At 41.2% G+C, this 25,048-nt stretch overlaps 1 protein-coding gene across 2 annotated transcripts; it reads right to left on the reverse strand.

Moving 5' to 3' along the window:
- DCLRE1C (DNA cross-link repair 1C) lies at positions 1–25,006 on the reverse strand. 2 transcript variants are annotated; one of them, XM_075208678.1, is made up of 14 exons: positions 24,510–25,006; positions 22,415–22,466; positions 21,505–21,589; positions 20,818–20,877; positions 20,437–20,492; positions 18,710–18,811; positions 17,806–17,878; positions 17,580–17,720; positions 16,523–16,624; positions 15,137–15,273; positions 12,812–12,866; positions 12,410–12,498; positions 11,099–11,199; positions 1–3,249 (listed from the first exon to the last, which is right to left on the reverse strand). In XM_075208678.1, the coding sequence occupies exons 1-14, from the start codon at positions 24,616–24,618 to the stop codon at positions 2,333–2,335; spliced, it is 2,079 nt and encodes a 692-aa protein (XP_075064779.1). In that variant the 5' UTR covers positions 24,619–25,006; the 3' UTR covers positions 1–2,332. The 2 variants fall into 2 exon arrangements, with proteins under 2 accessions (XP_075064779.1, XP_075064781.1); XM_075208680.1 differs by lacking the exons at positions 20,818–20,877; positions 21,505–21,589; positions 22,415–22,466; positions 24,510–25,006 and having other exon boundaries at positions 20,408–20,460.
- Positions 25,007–25,048: the final 42 nt, after the last annotated feature.

Here is a 25,048-nt window from a genome sequence, read left to right on the forward strand (position 1 = left end):
TTTAGTAACAGTACTGTTTATTACTCAATAGTAGCATTTAACACACAATACAATTTGCAGTTTACATTGCTGTTCTTATATATAGTTTTATACAGACTGGCTAAGGCTAATCTAGCCCCCTGTTCCTTTTACCAGTCCAAGTGGATTCACTAGTGTTGCATGGGCTTCGGGCTGGACCCTTTCACATTTTTATTAACAGTGTGCTCAGAGGCAAGGGAGAGGGGCTGGACACTGAGCCTGGGCTGTGAGATTTAGAGAGGAAATGTATCGAGCTGTTTTGGATTATAACGGTTACAAGTCTCTGGATTTACTATAGCAGTTTGTATGGTGTAAAGTCAAACCTCTGGCAATTTCTAAACCCCAAAAGAGCATGCAGTTTAGGGAGAAACTGCATCATTTTATCTTGCGCTTGTAGACCAATACAGCAGCCGATGTCCACGTACTGCAGTTTCTGGAATTCTTCACCTCTTGTGAGATCTGCTAAATGGATTTCGATCTGCGCCTACCAGTTTCCACATCAGTAAGGAAGTTTGGGTGGGCTTCCTCCTACTACCCCTCAGGACCACAGCCCTGACTACCTGCTCTCTCTTTTAAGTACTAAGTTGCTCACCTCTGCACACTTCCTGTACACTACCTTAACCTTTGGCATTCACAAGGTTAATTCATGGATTATGACCTAGTAATCAGCACACCATGACTACAAATACCACACACTCATGACAGGCCTTCAAAAGGTGTGCATGGTAGGGGGTCTGCCACCTATCATCATTATCAAATGACACTATGTAGGTGAAGTCGCTCAAAGTTTTTTTTCGTTTTTGGAAACTGTACAGTGCAGCCAAAACAGTATGTCGCTTGTTCTGATGTGTGGATACCAGAAAAAGCACCATCTCTCTGGCCTTGAGAAGTCTGGCAGAGGATTCATTTTCATACTAAGTTTTCTGTTTGATCAGCTTGCACAAGCCCCATAAGATTCTCTAACTCATTCCCAACTGCAGTCCTCAAGTACCCCTAACAGTGCATGTTTTCCATATCTCTTTGCTGGAGCACAGGTGTATTCATTACTAACCAACACATTTTGAAATTAATAACTGACACATTTTGAAAGATGCACAGGTGGTATAATTATTTCACTTGTGACCTGGAAAACCTGCACTGTTAGTGGTCCCTGAGGACTGGAGTTGGGAAACAGTGCTCTCATCATTTGAGCCTTACCACATACTGCACTACAAAAAGATTCTGGGTGCCAGCTCCCCTTCCCAAGACTCTGGGAATGTCAAGGGCTCTCCAGACTCTTTGGCCATACAGTAACTAGACGGGAGAAAACCCAGTAGGACCCTGCACGCCCAATAGGAAAACAGGAGGTGTGGCTAGTAGTACTTCTACTCACCTCATTCCAGCCTTGGTCCAGACATTGTAACAATTTGCTCATGAACTGAATCCCTTGCTCTTTTAGGATATCATTGGGTAATCTACTCTGCATGATGGTGGACAGACCCACAACCTTGGGATACCCTGTTATCAAATCCATCAGAATGAGGATGTCTTTATTTACAATGTTATGTGTACAGACAAGGAACCTGCTATCTCCATAGCCACTCGATGAAAAGATTTCCCACTTCAAAACTACATTAAAAAATAAAATAAATTCCAACAGTGCAGTTCATACCATTGTGTACTGAAATTTTAACACTATACTAAAGATTTTAAAATGCAGTATGCTCTATTTTTCATGTGTCAATTCACAATTTACATTCATTAAATTGAATGTACTGGGGGGGTGCTTCTTTTTCACACAGTGAAACGTTTATACATAGGCAGACATTGATAACGACAGGTGCACTAGCTCAAAATCCCTTTGACATTTTGGTCCAAAACTGCACTCCTTGTTTAAAATACAAAACTCATGGAGTGGTTGGTGTGTCCAGTTGTTGTCAGGGTACCCCATTCACCTATCTCCCCCCGTGCATCCCCCTTTTTTCTGTTTTGTATTTGAAAACATCAATTAAAAAATAAAAATCTATTTCACGAAAAAATACAAACTCAAAGCACTTGACAAGTTTCATTCATGAAAAGTCTTCCAACATCATATCACCAAAAATAAATATATAACAAAAACCACAAATCCCTGTCCCTGCTAAAATATATAGCCACTATACAGAGTTGTTTTTCCCAGAGTAAATGGAAAATAGCAGTAATTACTATTAAAGTAATATTACCTAAAACATAATTACATCCTTTATTACTTCCGTTTTTAAAAAAATAAAAATTATTAACATGATTATAATTTTCATTTTTGTTGATCTGGTGTGATGGTATCTCCTGCGGCCAATCATGCATACAAGTATTGCAGTTTTTCTTGCTGAGGCTGATCAGTTCCAGGTGTTAATGGAATCTCAAAATCAGATGAACTTTGGGAATCTGGCTTACTCTCAGAATGGACAGTTTGGACCTTTGCACACAGCGTACATTCTCGCGTATCTCTAAACCTTGGTTTTATAACTTGAGTAACTTTCCTCACTTCATCAGGATGAAAAGTACAGTTCTCACTTTGTGCTGCTTCCGTTTCAGGGTTTTCAGGTAATCCGTTCTCTGAAACGGTGGTGAGATGATAGGAACCTCTATTTGAAGAGCACAAGTCAAGGGCTCTTTTTTCTTGTGATGACAGTAGTACAGTGTCCGCCTGACTGTCCCAACCTTGACTACCTTGCTCAGAAATATGGGTGGATTGTGAGGAGTTCATAGAGGATATATGAGTTGAATCGTCATCAGAGTCGCTGAAAAGGGATTGAGAATGTCCTTCTTTTCCAGAAGTTGAGACATTGCATTCCAAGTCCAAGACATCACCTCCTTCCACAGAAAGAGATTGAAAGAAAGAACGCCACCGGGGCTCCGTATCCTCTGCTGCTTGTGGTAAACTATCATGCAATTTATTCTCCCCACCTAAATCTGTGGTTTCTGAAGGAGTCTCAACATTTGCATCAGCTTCCTTTGTTGCAAGTGATCCTAGGCCATCAATTTCTTCCTCTTCCTCATCATCTTCTCCATTGGATTCCTCACAGTCCATGTAGTCTTCTCGTATAGCAATAGGTACTGGTGTGGCAGTGGGGATTTCTATGGCTTTGTGATTCCCTTCACAGCTTGCAGACAAAAGACTTTTCTCAGATGTCCATTTATCATCTCTGAGAATCTTGTGCTTCAAATCAGTCAAAGGATAATCCTCAAATAAATCATCGATCCCTTCCTCATCTGTGAAAATGTTAATTCAGATTAGATGCTACATATTTTTATTTAAAAATAAATAAAAATCATGTAATAAAAAAAAAACAAAAAACAGATAAAAAAACAAAAGTTTTGGCCAATGGCATGCTCAAAACTTAAAATTCATTTTTGTCTTATTATCTCCTCATTACCAGATGCTATGGGTCTATAATAAACAGGGAAAATGGTTACAATTATTATTACATTATATTGATATAGAAGCAATATACTTTTCAGTACTTTATATAAAATGTAAAATCAGGACAACAGTGTTTAGGAGCAGGAGTGTTTATTTGTTAAGTGATAGAATAGGAGTTCTGTGTTAAGATGATCCCTGCCACTTAAAAAGAAGATTTTTACTCACCGGAAAATCGATTTCTCTTACTTCATTGGGGACACTGCGAGACATTGGGGTATAGTAGGTGGGACTAGGAGTTTAGGCACTTATCAACTTGTTTGTTCCTCCTCACACTCCTCCCCCACTATGCTCCTCCTCTCTAGCTCAGACCCCAGTTTCTTCTAAGTGCCTAGAATATAGGTCACGTAGGTATAGGCTCCTACCTATACTTTAAATTAGTTTTAAACTCATGTTTTTATTTTACTTTCCTTTAAAAGGTGCAGCGCAGGGATCGAACTCAAGACCCAGAGGAGTGAATAGCCTGTCGGCTTCCTTCACTCTGGGTCTCTGCGGAGAAGGGGTACACAATGTAAGTCTACCATAGAGGCAGCATTTATTTAGAGGCACCATGGTGCAAGGACGGCTATACAAGCGACCACATTCAGAGTTGCTAGTCGGGCGGGAGTGAAGGTGTAGCAGCCTCTCCTCCCAACCCGAAGGGACCTGCCGGCATGTGCCTTCTCCCCCTAGAGGACGAGCAGCGGGTGGACAAGGCAGCAATCGCGCTCATTAGGAGCCGATTTGCTCGCTAACCGCACACGCAGCCTGGGAACATTTATTCTTGTGTTGGTGCATACAGAGCCGACAGCCATACAATAGATGCGCTGATCGACGATTCATGGGAGGTGGCCATATTAGGAGATGCAAATACTCCAATCATAGAAATAATTAATATAAACTAGGATGTAGTCACTGGTAGTGCTTATAGTTAATTAAGACTATCTGTAATGATTCTATTAATTAAGCCCCTTATAGATTCAAGGTTATCCACATATAAAGCAGGTCTAGGTTTCTTCACAGAATGAACCTGGACCTCCACTATGATCCTCTTTTTGGATAAGCAATTGTGGTTAAGTTGCTGTGTAGAGCTCTCAGGTTAAATTCTCAGCAAGTTTCTCTATAGAGAATCATAGCAAAGTGCAGGTGGGTATGTATACATCAACAAATCAAAACATCTGAAGGTGAATATCATCTTAAAATACAACAATGAAGAGCACTCTGGAGGACTTTCTGCAAAAACGGGATTGGTGAATTAATACACCCAACCACCATCGCTCTTATGAGAAGTCCTAAACCTTCTAGCAATAACAGAAACATGGCTCACGCAATCAGAAACTGCCTCACCTGCAGCCCTTTCACATGGTGGTCTCCATTTCACCCACACCCCCAGACCAGGAGGCAGATAAGGAGGTGGAGTTGGACTACTTTTCTCCCCACAGTGCACATTCACAGTTCTCCCAAATGTTCCATCACTCACGTTCACATCTTTCGAAGTACATGCTAATAGGATTTTCAACCCATTCTCTTTGCGTGTTGTTGTCATCTATCGCCCCCCTGGACCACACCAACAATTTCTGACATTTGGGGGTATAGTAGTGGGTGTAGGAGTCTAGGCACTTATCAACTTCTTTGATCTTCACTCTGCTCCCCTACTATGCCCCTCATCTCCTGTGGATGTCTCAGTTTATATTAAGTGCCTAGGAGTTAGGTCACGTAGGTATAGGCTCCTGCCCATACTTGTATTTATGTTTTTATTTTTAATTCCTTTACAGGTGCAGCGCGGGGATCGAGCCTAAGACCCAGAGGAGTGATTAGCCTGTCAGCTTCCTTCACTCTGGGTCCCGTGGCAAGGTAAACAGCAGCCTGGCTCACTTGCCTAGCACCATTGCCCGCAGTCTTCCCCTAGAAACGAGCAGTTGGCCCACAAAATTTAAGTCTGCCATACAGGCAGCAGTTAGCCATAGCTAGCACTGCAATTAGGACAGCCATATAGACGGCCGAGGACTCAAGCTTTAGTACGGGCGGGAGTGAAGCTGCAGCAGCCTCTCCTCTCTTCCGGATGGACCTGCCGACATGCCCCCCTTGGGAATGAGCAGCGTGGGCACAGCGCAGCAATCGCGCTCATTAGGAGGCGATCCGCTTGCGAGCTACACACGCAGCTTGGGCACACAAACTATGTGGTAGTGTATACAGAGCGGACAGCCATTCTTTAGATGCGCTGATCGGCGGTTCATGCAGGCAGCCATATTACTGGAGGCATTGGAGGCGGAACTTCCTCTCAGGCTCTGCTCAGTTCCTGGCACGGACGGCTCCATTAAAAAGACTGCGATTGCACGCTGTGGCCAGAATAAAGAAACCAGCACTTCAGGAGAGCAGCCATTTTGAGGGATGGCTCTAGGAAGGACGTCCCCCCAACTTCCTGGTGTGGAAGCAGCCATCTTTCATTGTGATACACGGGGATCATCGTGCTGCATGCTGCTTCTCTGCTCTGTCTCTCCTCTACTGATATCGTTGGGGGGGGGGGCAATCGGGGCTATGTGCAGGTCCGTTTGGCAGTGACAGTGTGGTGCCCGGCTGCTCTGATTGTGTTTTAAACACAATCATAGCAGCCGAGCAGCACACTGTCACTGCCGAGCGGACCTGCACATAGTGTGCAGCCGCCGGCAGCCTTAGATGTCAAAAAGAGGGCGGGCCTAAATCGCCCCCGCCCCCTAAATCGCCCGGGGTATAGCAATTTTCTAGATCCGCCCCTGCGATTGATTGCATTACTTTTATAGCCTGTTTACACTATCAGGACTATTGCTTAGTGTCTTGGGTTTGGAGTATTTACAAGGTATTGTTTGGCATTGTAAGCTGGCAAGATCCTTGTCTCCTTGTTAGTCAGTCTTTAGTTCTCAGACTTTACTGAACGTTAATATATGGTTTTCTACGGTATATCGCGTTATTCTGTGTACCATTTTTAATATGTCTGAGAAGGGGACATCCAAGAACAAGGGCTCATCGGTTATGTCTGCACTGCATTATACCTGTGCCATATGTAATGCTAAATTATCTGTTGGACAGCCTAACCAAGATGTTCGTTGCACGACATGTGAGGCTGAAATCCGGGAGCGACGCATCCCAGCGCAGGAGCCGCCAGTCATGGAAGAACCGGGCTGGACTAAATCACTGATAACAGCTATGGCAGGGCTCACCCGGGCAATTATCCGATCCACAGAGGTACGTGAAGTTTCGGTTTCACACACTTCCACGCATTCACTAGCCGACGCAGGCACATCTTCTCAATCCCAATCAGTGCTTGAAGAAGACCGCTTGCTCACAGCTTCACACAGGGCCAAGAGAATCATCTCAGGGCCGTAGCCACGATTCTGAACATTCCTCAGAAGAGGAGGGCGAGGCAGACCTCGATCACCAGGATGACGACTTACTGTGTTTACCAGATTCTTCCCACACCCAGAATGTAGATAACCTTATTCTGGGCATCAGACACTCCCTTAAGGTTCGCTGAGCCTGAGTCCACGGCCCCGTCAGGATTCTCCCTGTTTAAGAAGACTAAAGCACAGTTAGCTGCTTTTCCACTGTCTCCTCAGATTATAGAGATGGTAGCTGACAAAGGCCAAATAGGCAGTTGATGACGCCAGGTAGATTTAAATCCTTTTACCCCGCTTCCGCCACAAGATGGGAAGCCTCGCCTAGGGTGGACACCTCCGTGGCAGGGTTGCCCTCCTCCTCAGCTATCCCTACACAGGAGCGGGTTGCTCTAAGAGATCCCACTGATAAGAAGTGCGATCAGGCCCTCCGTTCAGCTTACATTGCGGCAGGCAGTATGTTTAGACCCACTATGGCAGTTGCCTGGGCTAACAAGGCTATACAGCACTGGGCATTCAAGATGACTCCCCATGCGCGGAAATTCTATCCTTAGCTGAGCATGTCCTTGACACCGCTGATTATGTCGGCCAGGCAGCCATAGATGCGGTGTCTGTCAATGCCAGATTCTCTGCCCTCATTATCGCAGCTCCCCATACCCTATGGTTACGCTCTTGGACAGCGCATGCTGATTCAAAGTCAGTATTAGAGGGTTTGCCTTTTGAAGGGGTTACTCTCTTCTGTTCAGAACTAGAGAAGGTCATTCAGGTGGCCACAGGAGGTAAGAGTGCCGCTCTACCCATTGGGTCCAGTAGGCCATGACAGGGTCGTTTTCATTCCTTTAACCGAGGCCAGGGTGCCCCTCCAAGGGCCCAGCCCTCTGCTCCCAGGTGAGGTTATAGCAGAGGCAGGGGCCATAGTAGGCGAGGGGCCTCGAGACCGGGTAATAAGTCTGCAGCGTGACAGTCTTCCCATCTGTGGTGGGGGCACACCTTCTACATTTCCAGCGCCAGTGGTGGACATCTACCACAGACTTTTGGACACGAGGAGTTGTGTCATAGACTTAGTTCACTTTTTTCCACCACGAAGATTCTTCACAAAATTTGCTACCAGCCGGTGTCATTGTTCCTTCTTCCTCACAGGAAAGAGGTCAGGGGTTTTACTCCAGTCTCTTCCTAGTAACTAAACAGGACAGGTCCAATTTTAAACCTGCAGTCTCTGAACAAGCAGGCAAGGACTCAAAAGTTCAAAATGGAGTCCCTTTGGACTGTCATCGCCAGAATGGAGCAGGGAGAGTTCCTAGTCTACATAGATATCAAAGATGCCTACCTGCACGTCCCTATATGGAGGGGACACCATTGTCTCCTCCATATAGTGTCTTCCTACTTTGCAGTAGGAAGACAATATTTCCAGTTCAGGGGCCTTCCTTTCTGGCTAGCGACGGCTCAACGAGACTTCACCAAAATCATGACGATCATGGCCGAACTCCTGCAGCAGAGGGGAGTCACTATAGTGCCTTATCTAGACAACCTCCTTCTGAAATTACTGTCAGCATTGCTCTTAACTCGTCACATCCAGATCACTATGCAGTTCCTGGAAGCTCATGGGTGGATTCTCAATTTACCCAAATCATCCCTCATTCCGGCTCAGTGCATGCGCTTCCTAGACCTCATATTCGACACAGTGACTCAGAGTCTACTTACCAGACAACAAGGTCCTTGCCCTCTTGCACAGAATAATAACCTTATTGACGCGGAGAGGTATCCATTCTCAGCTGCATGAAACTCCTGGGAACGATGGTCTCAGTGTACGAGGCTGTGCCCTTTGCACAATTCCACACCCACCCTCTCCCAACAGGAGATTCTGCGAAAGTGGTCAGGTTCTCAGGAGCATCTAGACAGGCAGATCATTTGCCTGTCAGGACTCGTCTTTCCCTAGCGTGGTGGTTATCCAGGCAAAACCAGGACAAGGGTCAGACCCTTCAGATCGGCCCATGGACCTTAGTTACGACAGATGCAAGTCTGCTAGGGGTAACAGGATCCCTGAGATTTAGGGTCTTTGGTCTCCCCAGGAGTCCACACTCTCCATCAACGTCCCAGAACTCCGAGCGGTATACAGGACATTGACACAAGCACAGAGATTCTTGACCATAAATCCCACCCCACAGGCTCGCTGCCTAGGTGTAATCCTTGACTCACAACTATCATTTATTCCCCACATCGACTCTATATCTAAACCATGTTACATACATGTGAAGAATATATCTCACACAAGACACTGCCAAAACCTTAATTCATGCACTCATCATCTCCCGCACTGACTATTGCAATTTCCTATACTGATCTTCCCAAAATCAGACTTGAACCCCTACAATCTATTTTGCATGGAGCGGCTAGATTGATTTTCCTTGCAAACCGTTCTTCATCTGCTGAGCCACTCTGTCAGTCTCTACATTGGTTGCCTGTATTTCAACAAATCCAATATAAAATTCTTCTACTAAAATACCAGGCTGTCAACAAAACTGCACCGACATACATCTCACTTGTCTCAAAATATGTCCCGGCTCGACACCTCCGTTCTGCACAAGATCTGCGTCTCTCTTCCACTCTTATCACATCTTCCCATTCCCGGTTACAGGACTTTCTTCAGGCTGCACACACTTTGTGGAATTCCCTCCCTCGCACAGTAAGACTTTCCTCTAGTCTCCAAACGTTCTCTGAAAACCCATCTCTTCAGACAAGCTTATGATATTCCTCAACCAGCATCTTAATCTCCCTAGGTTACACTATTACCACTCTCTACACAGCTAACACAAGACAACAACCCTCTGACCAACATTGCTATGTGACTGATCACACAGCCCACTCAATACGTTTTACCTTTGCATTCTAGCTAGTCCAATGTACAATATGATGTAGCACATACCCCTGTGTTTCAAACTCCCATTGTCCCATAGATTGTAAGCTTGCGAGCAGGGCCCTCTTATCTCTCTGTCTGTATGTATTACCCAGTATGGTCTTATAAATGTTTTTTCCCAATTGTAAAGCGCTACGGAATTTGCTGGCGCTAAAAAATAGGATGGTGATGATGATGATATACATCTGAACTGTGCCTCGCAACAGAAAACCACCGCTCAGGCCTACAGGACTTCTCCCGTGTCTTTATTCAAGTGGAATTTACTACCATGATCAATCAGACTCTCTCCCAGCATCCATATGTTTAAACACTCTCTACCATACTCCCACCTATACTACCCACACTAGCCTCACAACTGTCACAAACATTGAGCCACACTCGCTCCTCTTGTCACAGCTGTACTCTTTACCCATTACAATGCGAGTTCTCTCATAAGCAGTTACCACCACCATTATCTTCATGTTTGCATTTATTTGGTCTATCGTTACTTTTAGTGTGTTAAAATAAATATACGCTAACTGCTTCCTTTATCAGTTTCTTTGGTAAGATGTTACTACTTTTGAATCACAATATATCACAAACCAAACCTGTATTTTTCAGATTTGCAATTTGGTTCCCTGCATGTTGTTTCATGTGTCTGTTAAATCTTACTTCTGGCTTTTGTAATCTCACCCTCCACTCATACTCCTTTTAAACTACTGTATGCTCTGGGTTCCCACTTATCCATCTCTCTACACCCCTCAATTCTACCAGCTTATGTGTAATGGGTATTATTGATGAATGGCCCTTTGTAACCATTGCTCTTTCATCATTTAGGATTAATTCTAAGATCTACCCACACTCACTTTGCCAAGTCAACAAAGTGAGTTCCTGGAATAATTAAAGTTCTGAAAATGTATAAAAATGCTTGGAAATGTCATTGACTTGTTTTTTTCATGTTGAGAGAGTGCTTGCCTATGTTTGTATTAAGGGCAATTACCTGTGTTTTAAAGCTTTTTCTTTCTGAAGCATTAAAACACAAAAGGTACCTCTAAAAAAATCTATTCATGTTTTAAGATTCTGGATTCTAGCTTATTTTCAGCTCTAAATGAGCTTGATCTATGAATCATTCAGGCTCAGTTAGAGGAAAGGAATACTAAAGGTTACTTTTTAGTGAAGGATTATTTCAATGGAATTGCACAGTAACCAAAGCCACAATTCTGGACATTGGTGAAAAAGTGTGTTGCACAATATTTTACCATTTTGTAGATGAGCCAACTGTGTTTGAAAAACAAAATATGTTATAGCTGCAGTAAATAAGACAATAACATTTTGACAAATCATAAAATGTGTAACTATTTCCAGCAGTCATACAGTATAAAATATTAAGCTTTTCACCTTTATCCTGCAAATTTATATTCCGAGATCTCTTCAGGCTTCCCAGTGGCATATATTTAATTTCTGAGCTTTCCGAGTAAGATCTACAGAGTGGCTTCAAGCTGTAAGATATACGACACATTCGAATTGCTTGAGAGCAGACTTCAAAAAGGAAAATATACAGGATTTTTAGCTCAATTCTTCTCCTACAGTATTAAGATAGAATGTGTGTGCTATTAACATATGGATGTGTTTCAAAAGGAGTTTAATAAAGCACTGGTGATTAGTCACATTAGAAAAGACGCTAGAAGTGTAACTGTTCCAAGCTTAAAAGGAGACTCTACTTTATATTTGTCCGATGTAAATATCAAGGGATGAATGTATAAACACATTCTAGTTATAGAACTTGCTCAGGAGTCCGCACAGAGGAATAAAACTATATTTCACATTTCTAAAATGTTAGCCCTGCCACCTACCCCCACTGGCTGTGCATACCTTCATTCAGGCACAGCTAACAGTCTTCACTGCCCAACATTCTTTTAGACTATAGAGCATTGCTGTGTGTCTGTGGGGTGCATGAAGGCATCAGCAGTGTGGAGTTTGTATGTTCTCCCTGTGTTTGCGTGGGTTTCCTCCGGGTGCTCCGGTTTCCTCCCACACTCTAAAAACATACTGGTAGGTTAATTGACTGCTATCAAATTGACTCTAGTCTCTGTGTGTGTCTATATTAGGGAATTTAGACTGTGAGCTCCAATGGGGCAGGGACTGATGTGAATGAGTTCTCTGTACAGCGCTGTGGAATTAGTGGCGCTATATAAATAAATGATGATGATCAGCAGGGCAATGATCGAAAAGCAGACACACAGTTAGTAAGTGTGTGGCTGTTATATCGCAAAAGGACTCCCATGAGGGGAGTTCTTAGTTTCCAATACACCAATTCCTGCTGACCTCTTCCCTCCTGCATACCATTTGGCAGGTAGTGAAAAATCACCTAACCAAGCGCAAGCCTGAATGTACCAAACAAAATGCAGACTAATAGCAGAGAAGATATGTTTCAGAGATAGGGCTTCATGCTCATTTTATTAAGGCTAGATTTAAATAATTCTTTACATTTATGTTTACTGGACATTTAAGCAAAGAACATTTTACGTTTACAGAGAATAAAAAACACTGTCAGGAGCGAGTACATACAGCTGATCAGGCATGTGCCACTGTGATGACAATTCTATTTAGCACCTATTACCATCCCATACAATGCGCATTGCTTTGTTTTTTTATACTGGCATGCCAGAGTCTGTCATTTTTTAAAAAAAGATAATAACGACTACTCACATTTCTTCTACATAGGCTACTGTTTTGCCAACAGGAATCACATTTGGATAAACATTAACAGGCTTGATGTAACTCATAAAATCCTTAATCTATATAAAAAGAAAAAAGCAACAGGTCAGATTGTGCTGTTAAAAAGAGCATCAATGAAAGATATAGTAACGTGAGGCAAGGATATGGCTGTTCTCATGGACAATTGAGAGTGCCAATAGTTATTCATTATAAAGGGAAAGATGTATGGTGTATGTTAGCTAATAAGCTCCCAAATACAATATGCTTATATAAATGAGCAGAAAAAGGGGAAAATGCTAAACATTGCACCTTGACATCTGTGGTGCACTCCAGTGGTAAGTTGTAGAATATATCAGAGAAGAGACATTGCAGTGGTGTAGTAGATATACATACCTCACTGTATGAGGAATGGAAAGAAAAGCACGCTCGATATGAGCTGTCTCCTGTTCTACAACAAAAAAAAGAAGAAGCACATAAACAATAGTCAGGTACAGACATATCCATTTACGAAGTAAAGTAGATGTTCTAACACAGGAAATAACCAATTATTCCACCCATTTACTTAAACAACATTTAATGTGTTCTTTCAATCGGGCTGGACCCTAATGCGTCTAATGGTCGCTTGGGAAGGATCTGTGAGAGGTGCCATATCAACCCCGGTATTACTGTGAATAAGGCCCATCTGAGCAGATCAGAGGATCTTCTGCTCTGAACTGTCAGACACATCAGGAGTCCCACTCAATCACTAGTGCTCATGTAAGCAATATTTTCTCATCTCACTTAAGCCCCGGCAAACAATTTTTTTGGTTTTGGGGGGAATTTACTTTTAAGAAGCCTCTTTTTAAGCCATAAAAATAATCAATTATTGGGGGATGCCATATTCGTGATCCCCTTCATCACCCCTAATAAAGTGGTTTTCCTGGCACGTGTATACTACAGAGGGTGAGGGGGCGATTCGTTGCTACCCCTTTCACAGTTCACCTTGATTGAATCCTTGTCAGATTCCACATAGTTCTCTGATGGGAATATCCCATTGGGAGTGTATCCTCCTTGATGTTGCCGGTTCTCATTACTGTTTTACTGACCTACTGGCTTGATAGTATCTATTGTATTATGTACCGTAAATTCTGAGGTGATGTAATGTCTTTACCCTACTATGTACCCCCCCTTCCCTTCTCTTTTTTCTGGTCTTCCCTTCCCCCTCCCGTTCTTTTTTTCCGTATCCCTTAAACTTGAAAGAAAATAAATAAATACTATTGAAGTTAAAATTAATCAATTATTACTATGCCTTAACATACAAGAAATAATGACAGATATGCAAGAAATTACAAGTTATCTCCCGCTTTAGTTATGGCTACTAATGCCTATCTCCCCATAAAGAGCGATAAAACAAAGCTAAATCCGTGACCGTATGTTCTGCTACCCTGTCAGAGGGGGGTTTCTACAGGTTTGTGTTGGGGTGCATCTTATTACTGACCACTCCTACTGGTGCTACTTGGCCACCAGACACTCACTGCCTGTAATTGCCAACTGCACACTACTGTGTTGCCACCAGCTGTAGGAGAGCAGTGACTGCAGCACCAGACTCCTTCTCCAGCATCTGGAAGGGTGTACTTCGGGGTGGTGTGCAGCTGCTGCGCTGCCTTTTTGCTGGTAACTGCAGAATTTTCCTTCTGAAGGCTTAAATTGGATCAGGACTGCAGGGTAGCAGAGGTAGGCAGTGTTGACTCAGGACACAGAGTTCAACACAGGACAAGCAGTGGATGGATTAGAGGGCTACCTCTTATCTGTAGGCCACAAGAATTTAGCAGGTATAAGCATTTTGTAGGAACAGAGCAGGAGTTTTAGGACTAGTACTATTTTTGCTCAATAATAGCTATTAAAAGAGATGTTACACACCACTAACAGGTGCATGTACACACCAGCACACAGACACACATTACATAAGGCTTTGCTGCCATTTTATATACCCCTTGGCAGGGGATAATCTAGTCCCCTATCCTTTTAACCAGTCCACTTATCTTGCTTTGGTCTGCTTGACTTACGTATTGTGCCTTGACACATTTAAAATTACAAACATTCAGTGGGTGTTTTTCCCCCTATCCCTAACACTGACCGGGTGAGGGGTTGGGGGAAGGTAGGTGAGCCCCCCTCTCCACACTGCGCCACTAAATCAGGGCTGGGAAAGCAATCTTTGATCCTCAAGGTGCTGTAGCACCAGTCTTAAATAGACTGTCTCACAGCATGTGTGGTAAGTGGGGAGGTGGAGACAATGGCATTTTACTGTGAAATGTGGTAAATTAGCAACAATTTCAGTCCAATGAGCTGGAACTGAAGGTGTAACTAGTTATTTTCTTCTATGGGACCATTCAAAAGAGACTGAATGAAAAAAAGAAAGCACACCAAGTGCCTAAGAGAGTACATAAAGTGGAGGAGATAATTGCACGTACCTAGAACTCCCATAATTGTTAAAATGAAAAAAAGTGCTACACCCATGAGACCTGAAGCTCACTGCAAGAAGTTTAATTGAGATGGAGTAAGTACACTGAAGGTGCTTTTCCTGGTAGCAATTAAGTCTCTGGCAAAGTTGGAGAATTACTAGCACTGTGGTACAAGGAGACAATTCTCATTAGTGGTTGGTGGAGCAGTAAGTTACAAAAAGAAAAAAATATGGGACTGCCCTGTAAAAACCGGGACAATTGGACGTCAACTACATACCTCACAATCACACTGGTTTTCCTGGATCTCTCACCAAACCACATGGTTGATGGTTTAATACTGATGATACGCAAAGGAACCCCATCATGTGAATACATTCCACAAGGCAATCTGTTCATTCGCATAAATTCTTCATTCTTTTAGAAAAAGGCAAAAACATTTTGGTCAGACTTCTTGTTGAGAGATTTAAATATTTGTTCTCATTCCCGCTCACAGTCTTTTTGCCAGGAACTAGCTTTACATTCATTCCACAAAGCCCTCCAGAAAAAACAAACTTCACTGCACTGTTGTATCAATTTGTTGCACAATGTCCATATAATACAGCGAGTACGGTACGTGATTCCAACACTGTAAATGTCGGTACTTAACCTGCGGACAGTCACAGTATCGCCAATCACATTGCCGACATTAAAAGACCAATGCCGCCGGGTCTAGGGCATAGCCGCCGGACCCGGTGACATTGGTCTTTCTTTTAATGTCGGCAATATCATTGCCGACATTCACAATGCCACCAGTCACACAATGCAAGTGTATTTAGCCCGCCGACATTTACAGTGTCGGGAAAACGTATGCCACCAAATACAGCTACAAAAGACAGTATCTAAAAATGTTGGGCATGGTTAAAGTAATAACTTTAATAAATGATTTAACCTTTAGCGACTTAAAATGATTTACTTTCCTTTTCAGAACTGCATTAAAAAAAAATACTGACAATCACAATGGTAACGATTTCAATATTTTGCACAAATTGGCAAGTATTTATAAACGTCCACTAGTGTGTAAGGCACAAACATACATACTGTGGGCATGATTCGTCCTCAAACACAGTGTGACGCAACTTGCATTTACAAGGAAAAAAAAAAAGGAAGACGTAACTTGCATGCACGTAGCCCATATTCAAGTACAAGCAGTTCTCAAGAAACGTTTCCATTTCAATCTGAGTATAAGTACACTGTGGCTATACGTTACTTGCCGTATGCAGACAGACAGAACAGACAACAGGATATGCACGTCTATATATGCAATATCAAGACCCGTCAGATATAGGTAAATATCAAAAATAAAATACTATAATCATTAATAAATACATATTACTTTTTTTTTTTTTTACATGAAATACATAAATAAGGATGTTCTTAATGCATACTGTATAGAAAATGCATTCTCTTACTTGCAAACACATGTTCTAGCATGATACATGCCAGTCCTGTAGCTGGTGCAAGTGATACAGCTAACAAACATGTTACCAGAGCTTCAATCCGACAAACGTGTGTACGCTCGACCTCGCCTGTCTTCGTTCCATTTAAAATAGCTAGAGAATTCACTTGTATATTGACAAATATTTAATATTTAAAATAAATATAACTAATTCTGAAACGTATTTACCAGTGGATGACGGCACGCATGAATCTGTGACCGGGAATCAGTTGTTATGTGGCAAAGAATCTCAGGCATATTCCTAAACATATCTAGTTTATTCACATGAACCTGCAAACAAAGACAATTTATTTTAAATTTGCACAGAAGATCAAAATTCCCTCCTGTTAGCTCTGATGAAAGGTAAATGCAATGTTACTCGACACACATTTTGTTATCATATAATCGATTTTAAATCTGTTTACAATTGCCACATAATAATCCAAATGTAAAGCAAGATAAAAGCAGCAAACATAACATTGATACTACTCAAACAAAAGTACAGATAAAAATGCGAAATTAAAATTCTGAGCATAACACTAAAGCAAAGAAACACTACTCAGTGTTCTCCCCAGCACCTATTTCCCTGGTGCTCCAACCGGCTATTTGTACTTGGAGCCCTATTACAATAGAATACACCATTGTATCTCCTATTATAACAGGCACTATGTGAGCACTGCAGCCAGCAGTGTGTGCTACACCACTAACCACCAGTCCTGGCAGGTGTGGGCAATAAACTAAGACATTTTTCAATATTATTGCAAAGATTAATACTGAAGAAGCTCATTTGATTACTTGTATTTCCCTCACCACTGATTTACAAAAATTAACATATTATAGAGTATTAACATTATAAATGGATGGTGACCATAATAGAGGTTTGACTCTGTGTTATGTCCAGACTTTTTCATAATAAGCTTTTTTGGGGGAATTTTTAGAGGAATTTATAGAACTACAGTTTTATTTTAAAGGGAAAAATACATAGTAAAATTTAATTTATAAAAAGGATTAAAAAAAAACAAACAACATAAGTTTCAATATGATTTGTGTGTACTGATCCTATACAGTTGGTGGAGCGCATGATTATATTATGCCGACAGTGGTGAGTACCACTGTCTCCCGGACATTCCAGGAGAGTTGGCAAGTATGCAGTACTAACTTGCTGTACACAGTTGTCGAGAGGAGAGAGGAGAGAGGAGAGATCGAGAATCAGACCATATATGAGGAGCAGTTACAAGGCTCCTACCTTTGCATCAAATTCCTCGCTCAGGTTAGTGAATAGATATTCATATCCATAAGCTGCTTTGCAATTAAGCCAGACAATATGGTAAGGACTCAGCGTTATCCAGCTGCGTACCAACTCCAATATCCCAATCAAACATTCCTCCTACAGTGAGCAAAATCCACAGAAAGATTGCAGTTTGTAAGAGAATTAAAATAAATAATATATCTCCAGTGACACAAAGACTTACCCTACTAGGAATCTGGAAAAATTTGGGGTCACAAAATGTTGTGTCCAAATAAACACTTTCAATGTCTTTCACTCTGTAAAATATTAACAAAATATATTCACCAAAAATCACTAACAATATGCAGAACACTTTAAACACAAAGAGTCTGGTATAGGATACAGAGTTTGCACTTGATTTCCTGCCTTTACTTCGGACCCTTCAGCTGTACCAAGCAGCTGTCATACCCTCTAAAACTGGTAATGTAATCCACCAGTCAGAGTGCTGGAAGGTTTCTGGCATTTCCTCTACAGCATGCTGGAGAGAGACTGTGAGGGTTTGTAGGACCAGTAGCTATGCCATTGGTCTGCAATATGTCACCACCAGAGATATGGGTTGTCTTCATTATCCTGTACTCATGGACAACCTAACAGAACATGGACATAGGACTGTGTCTTTGTTGACACGATTAGTGAATTGTATTAGCTAGAACTGTGCAACAGCAGCATGGTAGGATCCATCATTGCTTTTAGAAAGTAAAGAAAAAAAAAAAAAAAGGATGTTCATTGTATGAAAAGAAACTTTTGGGTAAAAAGTATACAAAAAGCAAGGGTATAATCTAAATGCTGAAAACTATAGCACTCAGCTTCCACATCTGGGGAACTAAGCACATTAGAAGACATTCTTACATTGGCAGGGCGATGAATCAAACACAAAAGTAAATAAATAAAAAAAAGATTGTTGCTCAGTGCATCCAGAAACAACGTTTATGTTTTTTTTTTTGGGGGGGGGGGGGGGGGGGCTCTGTAAATGACAAGTTTGAGGAATGGCACTCTCCATTTTCAATTTGAAAAGATTTCAAATTTAACATTAGATATATCTATCTATGTCTCTCTACATGTATCCCAGTACACCATGTTCCCAGCACCTGTTTCCTGAATGTAGGAGCTCCATACGGGCAACTTCTCCTTGCGCCAGTCTGAAGTCCCCAGTATATAGTACAGTACCTTTTTCTCCTTGGAACAAAAACCTGAAAGAATTTAGATGGAATCATCATCATAAAAAAAAAAACAGTTTTTAAAACACAATATAACAGAATAATAACAATCTTTCTTTATTTATTGTAGAGGGAGAGAGATTTAAAATACTATGGGATATTACCAAATCTCATTCACAAATTAGGAAAAGTAGGAGGGAGCAGGCAAAAGGAAAAAACAGAGCTTCATTTAACTAATCTATTATTGAATGCAAAAGCAATATTTAAAGTATAAAGGTGTTTTAAAAATCATCATCATCATTTATTTATATAGCGCCTCTAATTCCACAGTGCTGTACAGACACACAGACTAGGGTCAATTTGTTAGCAGCCTATTAACCTACTAGTATGTTTTTGGAGTGTGGGAGGAAACCGGAGCACATGGAGGAAACCCATGCAAACACGGGGAGAACATACAAACTCCTCACAGATAAGGCCATAGTCGGGAATTGAACTCATGTAAATTATGTTTAAAATTACGCTAAATTATGTTTAACATAATAAAATAAGAGTACATAAGTGAGATCGGGAGTTGCGTGCTGGGGACCGCAAGTGAAGGTTCGGCAGGCTGCCTGTCACCCACAACTGCTTTAGAGGCATTATCAACTTGTTAATATCTCCCTAAATTCATTATGGGAATTTAGAGCATCTGGGCCAATGTCCCCTCCTCAGCCACTGATCTAAGTTCAGAGATGGCACACCAAAGGAGGACACTGGCGTTCCATGCCACAAGATAAATATATGTATCTCTCCAGTTGGTTCCATCCTTCCTCTATGCATATGCAAACATTTAATACAAATAAGATGAATACACAGTGAAAAAAGTTCTCAGTTCAACTTCAGCAAAACGTAAAATCTACCAAAATTCTGACTCCCAGATATGGGATTTTTAAAGCAGAAAAATAACCGTTTGAGCAAAAACAATGATTGTAGCTACAAACACCTGCAACATAGGCAATGTATGTCCCTCAGTGTAAAAAAAAAAATGACAACATCAATACTTTCATTAGGGGCCTCTTCCTGTCGCTAACCTCAAACTAAACTGACACACAATGGGGAAATTACATTCCTAACATATCGTTTTAACCAGGGGCTGCCAACCCTTGGAAAAAAAAATATTTTACTGAAAAATAAAATAAAACTGTGACGACCACCAGTTTTTACTGACATGTTATTCAGGCAACACGGATATGTATAAAAACTGACATTATAAGCAATCTAAAGGACAAAGGATCTCAGAGATTAGTATGAGCAAGATCATATTTTTACTTATTAGATATACAAATATTTAGCCCTTAAGTTATCTTTATCTGGAAATCCTATTTCATAAAGTTTAGACAACCAAAAAGATAAAGCATATTCTTGCTATGAAAGGCATGCACACAGGTATGATCACCAACATGTGCTTCTACAGAGCACCTCTAAATAATTTAACAAGGGGTCAATGTTGGCAAATACAGGGGTATTTTTAATGTAAACTAATAGTCTATTTCAGTTAATGAAGCTCCAGACATGCCAGACAAAGTTTGAAAGTGTAGTTATCTCCAGGTATAATAAAATATAGATAAATATATATATAACAATGCACACATAGTAGAAAGCATTACTGTGTATGTTACATTACTGAGCCTGGACAGTGACCCGCTGGTAACAGTGTGATCAAGACAGCTTCTCTCTAGAATAGAAAACAAATGTATTTTTACAAACAAACTATATCCAATATTTTCACAACATCACAGCTTATTTTCAAATATGCTCTTTTACAAATGTATCCGTATTACTTCCCGAACAAGCAAACAATTGCATGCATAACGACATTTTAGCACCGTAAGATATGGTTACCCTTTTTTATTTATCTTTCTTACAGACAGGCAAAAGTTTTACTATTTTTGCACGGCCAGTAAATTTATGGACAACTGGTAATCATGATTCTCTATCCAGTATTTTGGAGGTAAATTAGCCAAAAGCAGGAAACCAACCAGTAATTCCTCAATACTCACATCACCAGTAGATTCATCAATCAAATAAATCTGAGTTGGAGTATCCACCTCTATTGCTCTCTAAATACAAAAAGAAAAAGATAATCAGCAATACTGACGTAACACCTGTACCAGCATTACTACATAAAGTTACAGAGAAGTTTCACCTTTTTGCCAGTATGAGTACATGTCACACATGCTGCCACGCTTAAACTAGCAAATGCTTTACGATTTTTATACATTTTTTTTTTATATTCAAAGAAAGTATAAGTTTAATTACAAAGACTTATTTCATTATAATCACAGACACACTATCTAATGATACACCCTAAGGGCTCATTTACCTATGTTGTGCTCACAACAGAATGCAACTAGAGAAAACTGGGGGAAATAGATATATGGATCTATCCCTGTCGCACTATGTACCGTGCCACCTATGCTGTGCTCACAAATAAAGATGTAAGCAGGTTGGAGGTTACAACGGAAAAATGATGCAGACACTCTTTACTTTCTATAACATCTGTGCCACAGACTGTAAGTACAGCATGGGCACCATAACACAAAAATCAATGTATCCCTATTCAGAGCTATTTCATGCAACAATAGAAATGCCCTAACAGCATACATGGACTGTCTCTATATTTGTTGCCGCATTTCAGCTTTAAAAGAAAAATACATCACAGAAGGGAAAAAATATACAGTACTTACTATGCGAGTTTCCCAAAATGCGTACTTTTGATTTGTTAACAGCAGTTCCTTTGTGACTGGAGAACAATACAGGTAAACTTTCAGGCTAGAATATATAAAACAGATTTTTAAGATTATGAAATATCACTAAGTATTCATTATGCAAGAACAGCTGTGTTGGCTCTTATTTATAATGACCAGGCAATCTCCAATGATGAAACATTAAGCGGACACAAATTCGTTTTTGTTTCATACGTTTAAATATGTCTCACTATCAATGATACAAAACTAAAGTATCAAATTAAGTCAGTTAATGCTATTATTAATTTAAAATGTTCATATGTAGATACGCTGGATCTATACAAGAGCTTTCTACAGCAACTACAACCCACTTGGTGGAAATCTGCTCCACTCAGTACATTAGCCTGACTCAGGGGACAGATAGCAGTTTCATCTAATTAGTCACAACACCTAACGCTGCCCACATACAGACCAATCCCACTGCTTGGCCAGAGCACCAGAATCGGTAGCCACACTGGTAGGACTATGCAACGCACAGGCCACACAGCTAGATCTTTTCCATCTATATTGGTGCATCTTAGTGCTAGGAGAGTATAATGGTATACAGGTAAATAGCAGTCATTTTCCAATCACAATTAAGAATATGTGTATATTATTGTTTTGGAGCCACACAATAGTTGATCGGATATCACAGTGTGAGGCCAACATAAGGTTTTTCAGCACAATGAAAAGTAGCGAGCATACATAAGGTAAAAATTGAGACTTATGCAAACCTGAATCTATAGAACAATCATGTGTTCCATATTTCTATAATTAAAAACATACAAAATGTATACAAAATGTTAAGGTCATTGCCCTTTTAAGGAAAATCCAAAGTGAGAGGTACAGACTTATAATATATCCATCACACCTGCACTGCAGCCTTCGTTTCAAGAGGGGAGCTCGAAGTCCTCTCATGTGGTCTACAAGAAGAAAATAGGTGACATGTAAATGTGTTTATTATAAAAACTACCTAACATAATTCTAATAGAAAAATAACAAAATATGAAAAGATCTGCTTTAAACGAAAGCTGTGGGACTTTACAAGAAATAAATAACTGGGTATTGTTAGGTACAGGTAGTTGGTACAATATTTTAAAGGATAGGATAGATTAAAAAAAACAAACAAACATAAAAAAATGTTGTTTAAAATCCCTTCTTCCAGTTCCAGCTAGTAAAACTACATGGTTCCCTTCAACTGGGCTCCGATAGTTACACAGCGCTTCTACGCCAATTCAAAGGGCAACTGGGCATGGACACTTAAATCTCTGCGAGACTGTGAAGGAGGGGAGGTCTAATGATGGAGTTTTAAGAATAGATATTTAGGATAAGGGGGGGGGGTGTGGTAGTCACTCAAGTAGAACATCACACATATCAGTAATATGCATACAACGGAAGATGTGCAGACAACTATATTTACTGTTTTAAATAAAGGCAAACTTAGAGATGGCATGGGATATGACACGATCATCAGTTTGGGGGGATTCAATGAGGGCCACTGGTGAAGTTATCTTTTAAGAGGAATTCCTAACTACCACGAAACGTAGTCAATAGCCAGAACAAATGTGGACAAAAAGCTTTAGAGCCACATATACTATTCTTCTGTATTGTCTAATTTACATAGCTAGGGTTGAGTAAAAGTGCAAGAAAATTTCACGCGCACCGGGTTTTATGGCACAACGGGCCGTTTAACAGAGTTGTTATGTTCCGGTGATACCATCTTTACTTTTACTTTGCCATTCTACTCTGTATTTGTATTCTAGTAATAGAGCTTTGGCAATGATGGTCAATTCGTTTTGCTGCGAGGTTGGGAACACTTAAGACCAAATTTAGTTGGCAAAATGTGCAAAATTTTGTGGCCCAGTGTAGACTTTATCGTGGAACGGTTTTGAAAATTTCTCTCATCTTTATATATAAACATCCATGTTTCATTTGGATTAAACTTGTATCAAACAGCATTGACACCCAATGAAATTAACCAACTACTAAGCACAAGATAAATACTGTTCAAGTAAGGATTTACTTTAGTATCACTTTGCTTTCAGTTTTGTATCTTTTATTTAGTGTACATGTTCCATACTCTTCTACTGCATTTCCTTTAAAACAGAGAAGTACCTACATTCTGTTCATGTATTTTCCTCCTTTGTCACATGTGAGCACTTAAAGGATGTTCACAATTTTGTTTACTACCACAGAAAAACAAAATGTTTCAAAGACAAGGGGCCTGATTCATTAAGGATCTTAACCTGTCCGACTGAATAGTACACCGACTTGAAAAAAAATGACTTACCGGAATGCCGATTACTTCAGATCACGACTCGCTGTGTTGCCGGCTGGAGAAAATTACGTCATCAGCAACCGCGACTTGGCTTAAAGCGGAGTTGGACAGAAACGTCAGTCATTTATGTCATGTAAGTACTATTTTAGGGGTTAGGAATTAGGGTTAACCCTAATCCTAACCCCTAAAATAGTACTTACATTACATAAATGAAAGGCGTTTCCGTCCAGCGCCGCTTTAAGCCAAGTCGCGGTTGCAGATGACGTAATTTTCTCCTGTCTGCAACACAGCGAGTCGTGATCTGAAGTAATCGGCATTCCGGTAAGTCATTTTCTTTCAAGTTGGTGTACTATTCAGTCGGACTCCTCATGTCGTTGTCTTCTGTGTCGGGGTAGTCAGTACTGTGAAACTGACGACCACCGGTTCTGAAACCACCAGACCTCCTTACAGCCTGCCTCCTCCTCCTCCTCTGGATAAGACACTTACTTGATCTCTGGATCTACTGTCCAGGGATCTTGTCAGGACATAGCCCATTATTGGACTGGTTGGGGAGAATAGTGGCTGGGTCACTGGGCCACCTGCATTTTCTTTCTTTAAAATGTTCCTAATAGGTTGCTGAGCCGAGTCTCACCCACTGGGCTACAATTTGCCAGCCAGCCCCTGTTCCCTATGCACTCATTACACTTACCCTTGTGACAGTGGGACAGGAAATAAGCCTTAGCGGAGAGGTTCTCCCTGTCAAACTTGTCGATAGATATGGCAGAATACTCCTTCATACGTCCCTGGAAGGAGCTCATGTCAGCAGCATCTGCAGCGAGTCGGTACCTAGAGCCGGAGATACCGGAAGCAACTTATGCTGCCTTCTCGAGATCATAAACCCCGCATAGTATTCGTATACCAGCCAATCAGCGGGCTGCAATCTGCACACGGAGTTCCACTGAGCTCCTAGCCACCAATGAACTGAGAGCAGCGGGTCTGGAACTAGAATGTTAGTGGCTTGCAGAAAGAATGCGACTAGTTCAGTAGAGTGCAGGTTAGGGGTACAAAGTGCTGCTGTCACACAACCTCAGCACAATACATCATTGGAGAAGGGCTCTGTCACATGGACAGACTAAGCAGTAGGGAACTGGGGACATCACACAGGTCTCCTCTCATATCAAGTCCGGGCATGACTTGTCAGCTGACCTACCACTTAAACCCTCATTGGCTACTGCGACTAAATCGTCT

This window comes from Mixophyes fleayi, chromosome 4 (assembly GCF_038048845.1).
Source record: "Mixophyes fleayi isolate aMixFle1 chromosome 4, aMixFle1.hap1, whole genome shotgun sequence".
Lineage (NCBI taxonomy): Eukaryota > Metazoa > Chordata > Amphibia > Anura > Limnodynastidae > Mixophyes > Mixophyes fleayi.

Bases quoted from the DNA above. Each gene is read 5' to 3' on its own strand.
- DCLRE1C (XM_075208678.1), bottom strand. From the start codon at position 24,618: ATGAGCTCCTTCCAGGGACGTATGAAGGAGTATTCTGCCATATCTATC. The intron at 20,493-20,817 runs GTGAGTATTGAG...TTTCTATTCTAG, and splicing joins TTGATGAATCTACTGGTGAT to AGAGAAGCTGTCTTGATCAC. The intron at 15,274-16,522 runs GTAAATACGTTT...TTTTTCTAAAAG, and splicing joins ATGCGTGCCGTCATCCACTG to AATGAAGAATTTATGCGAAT.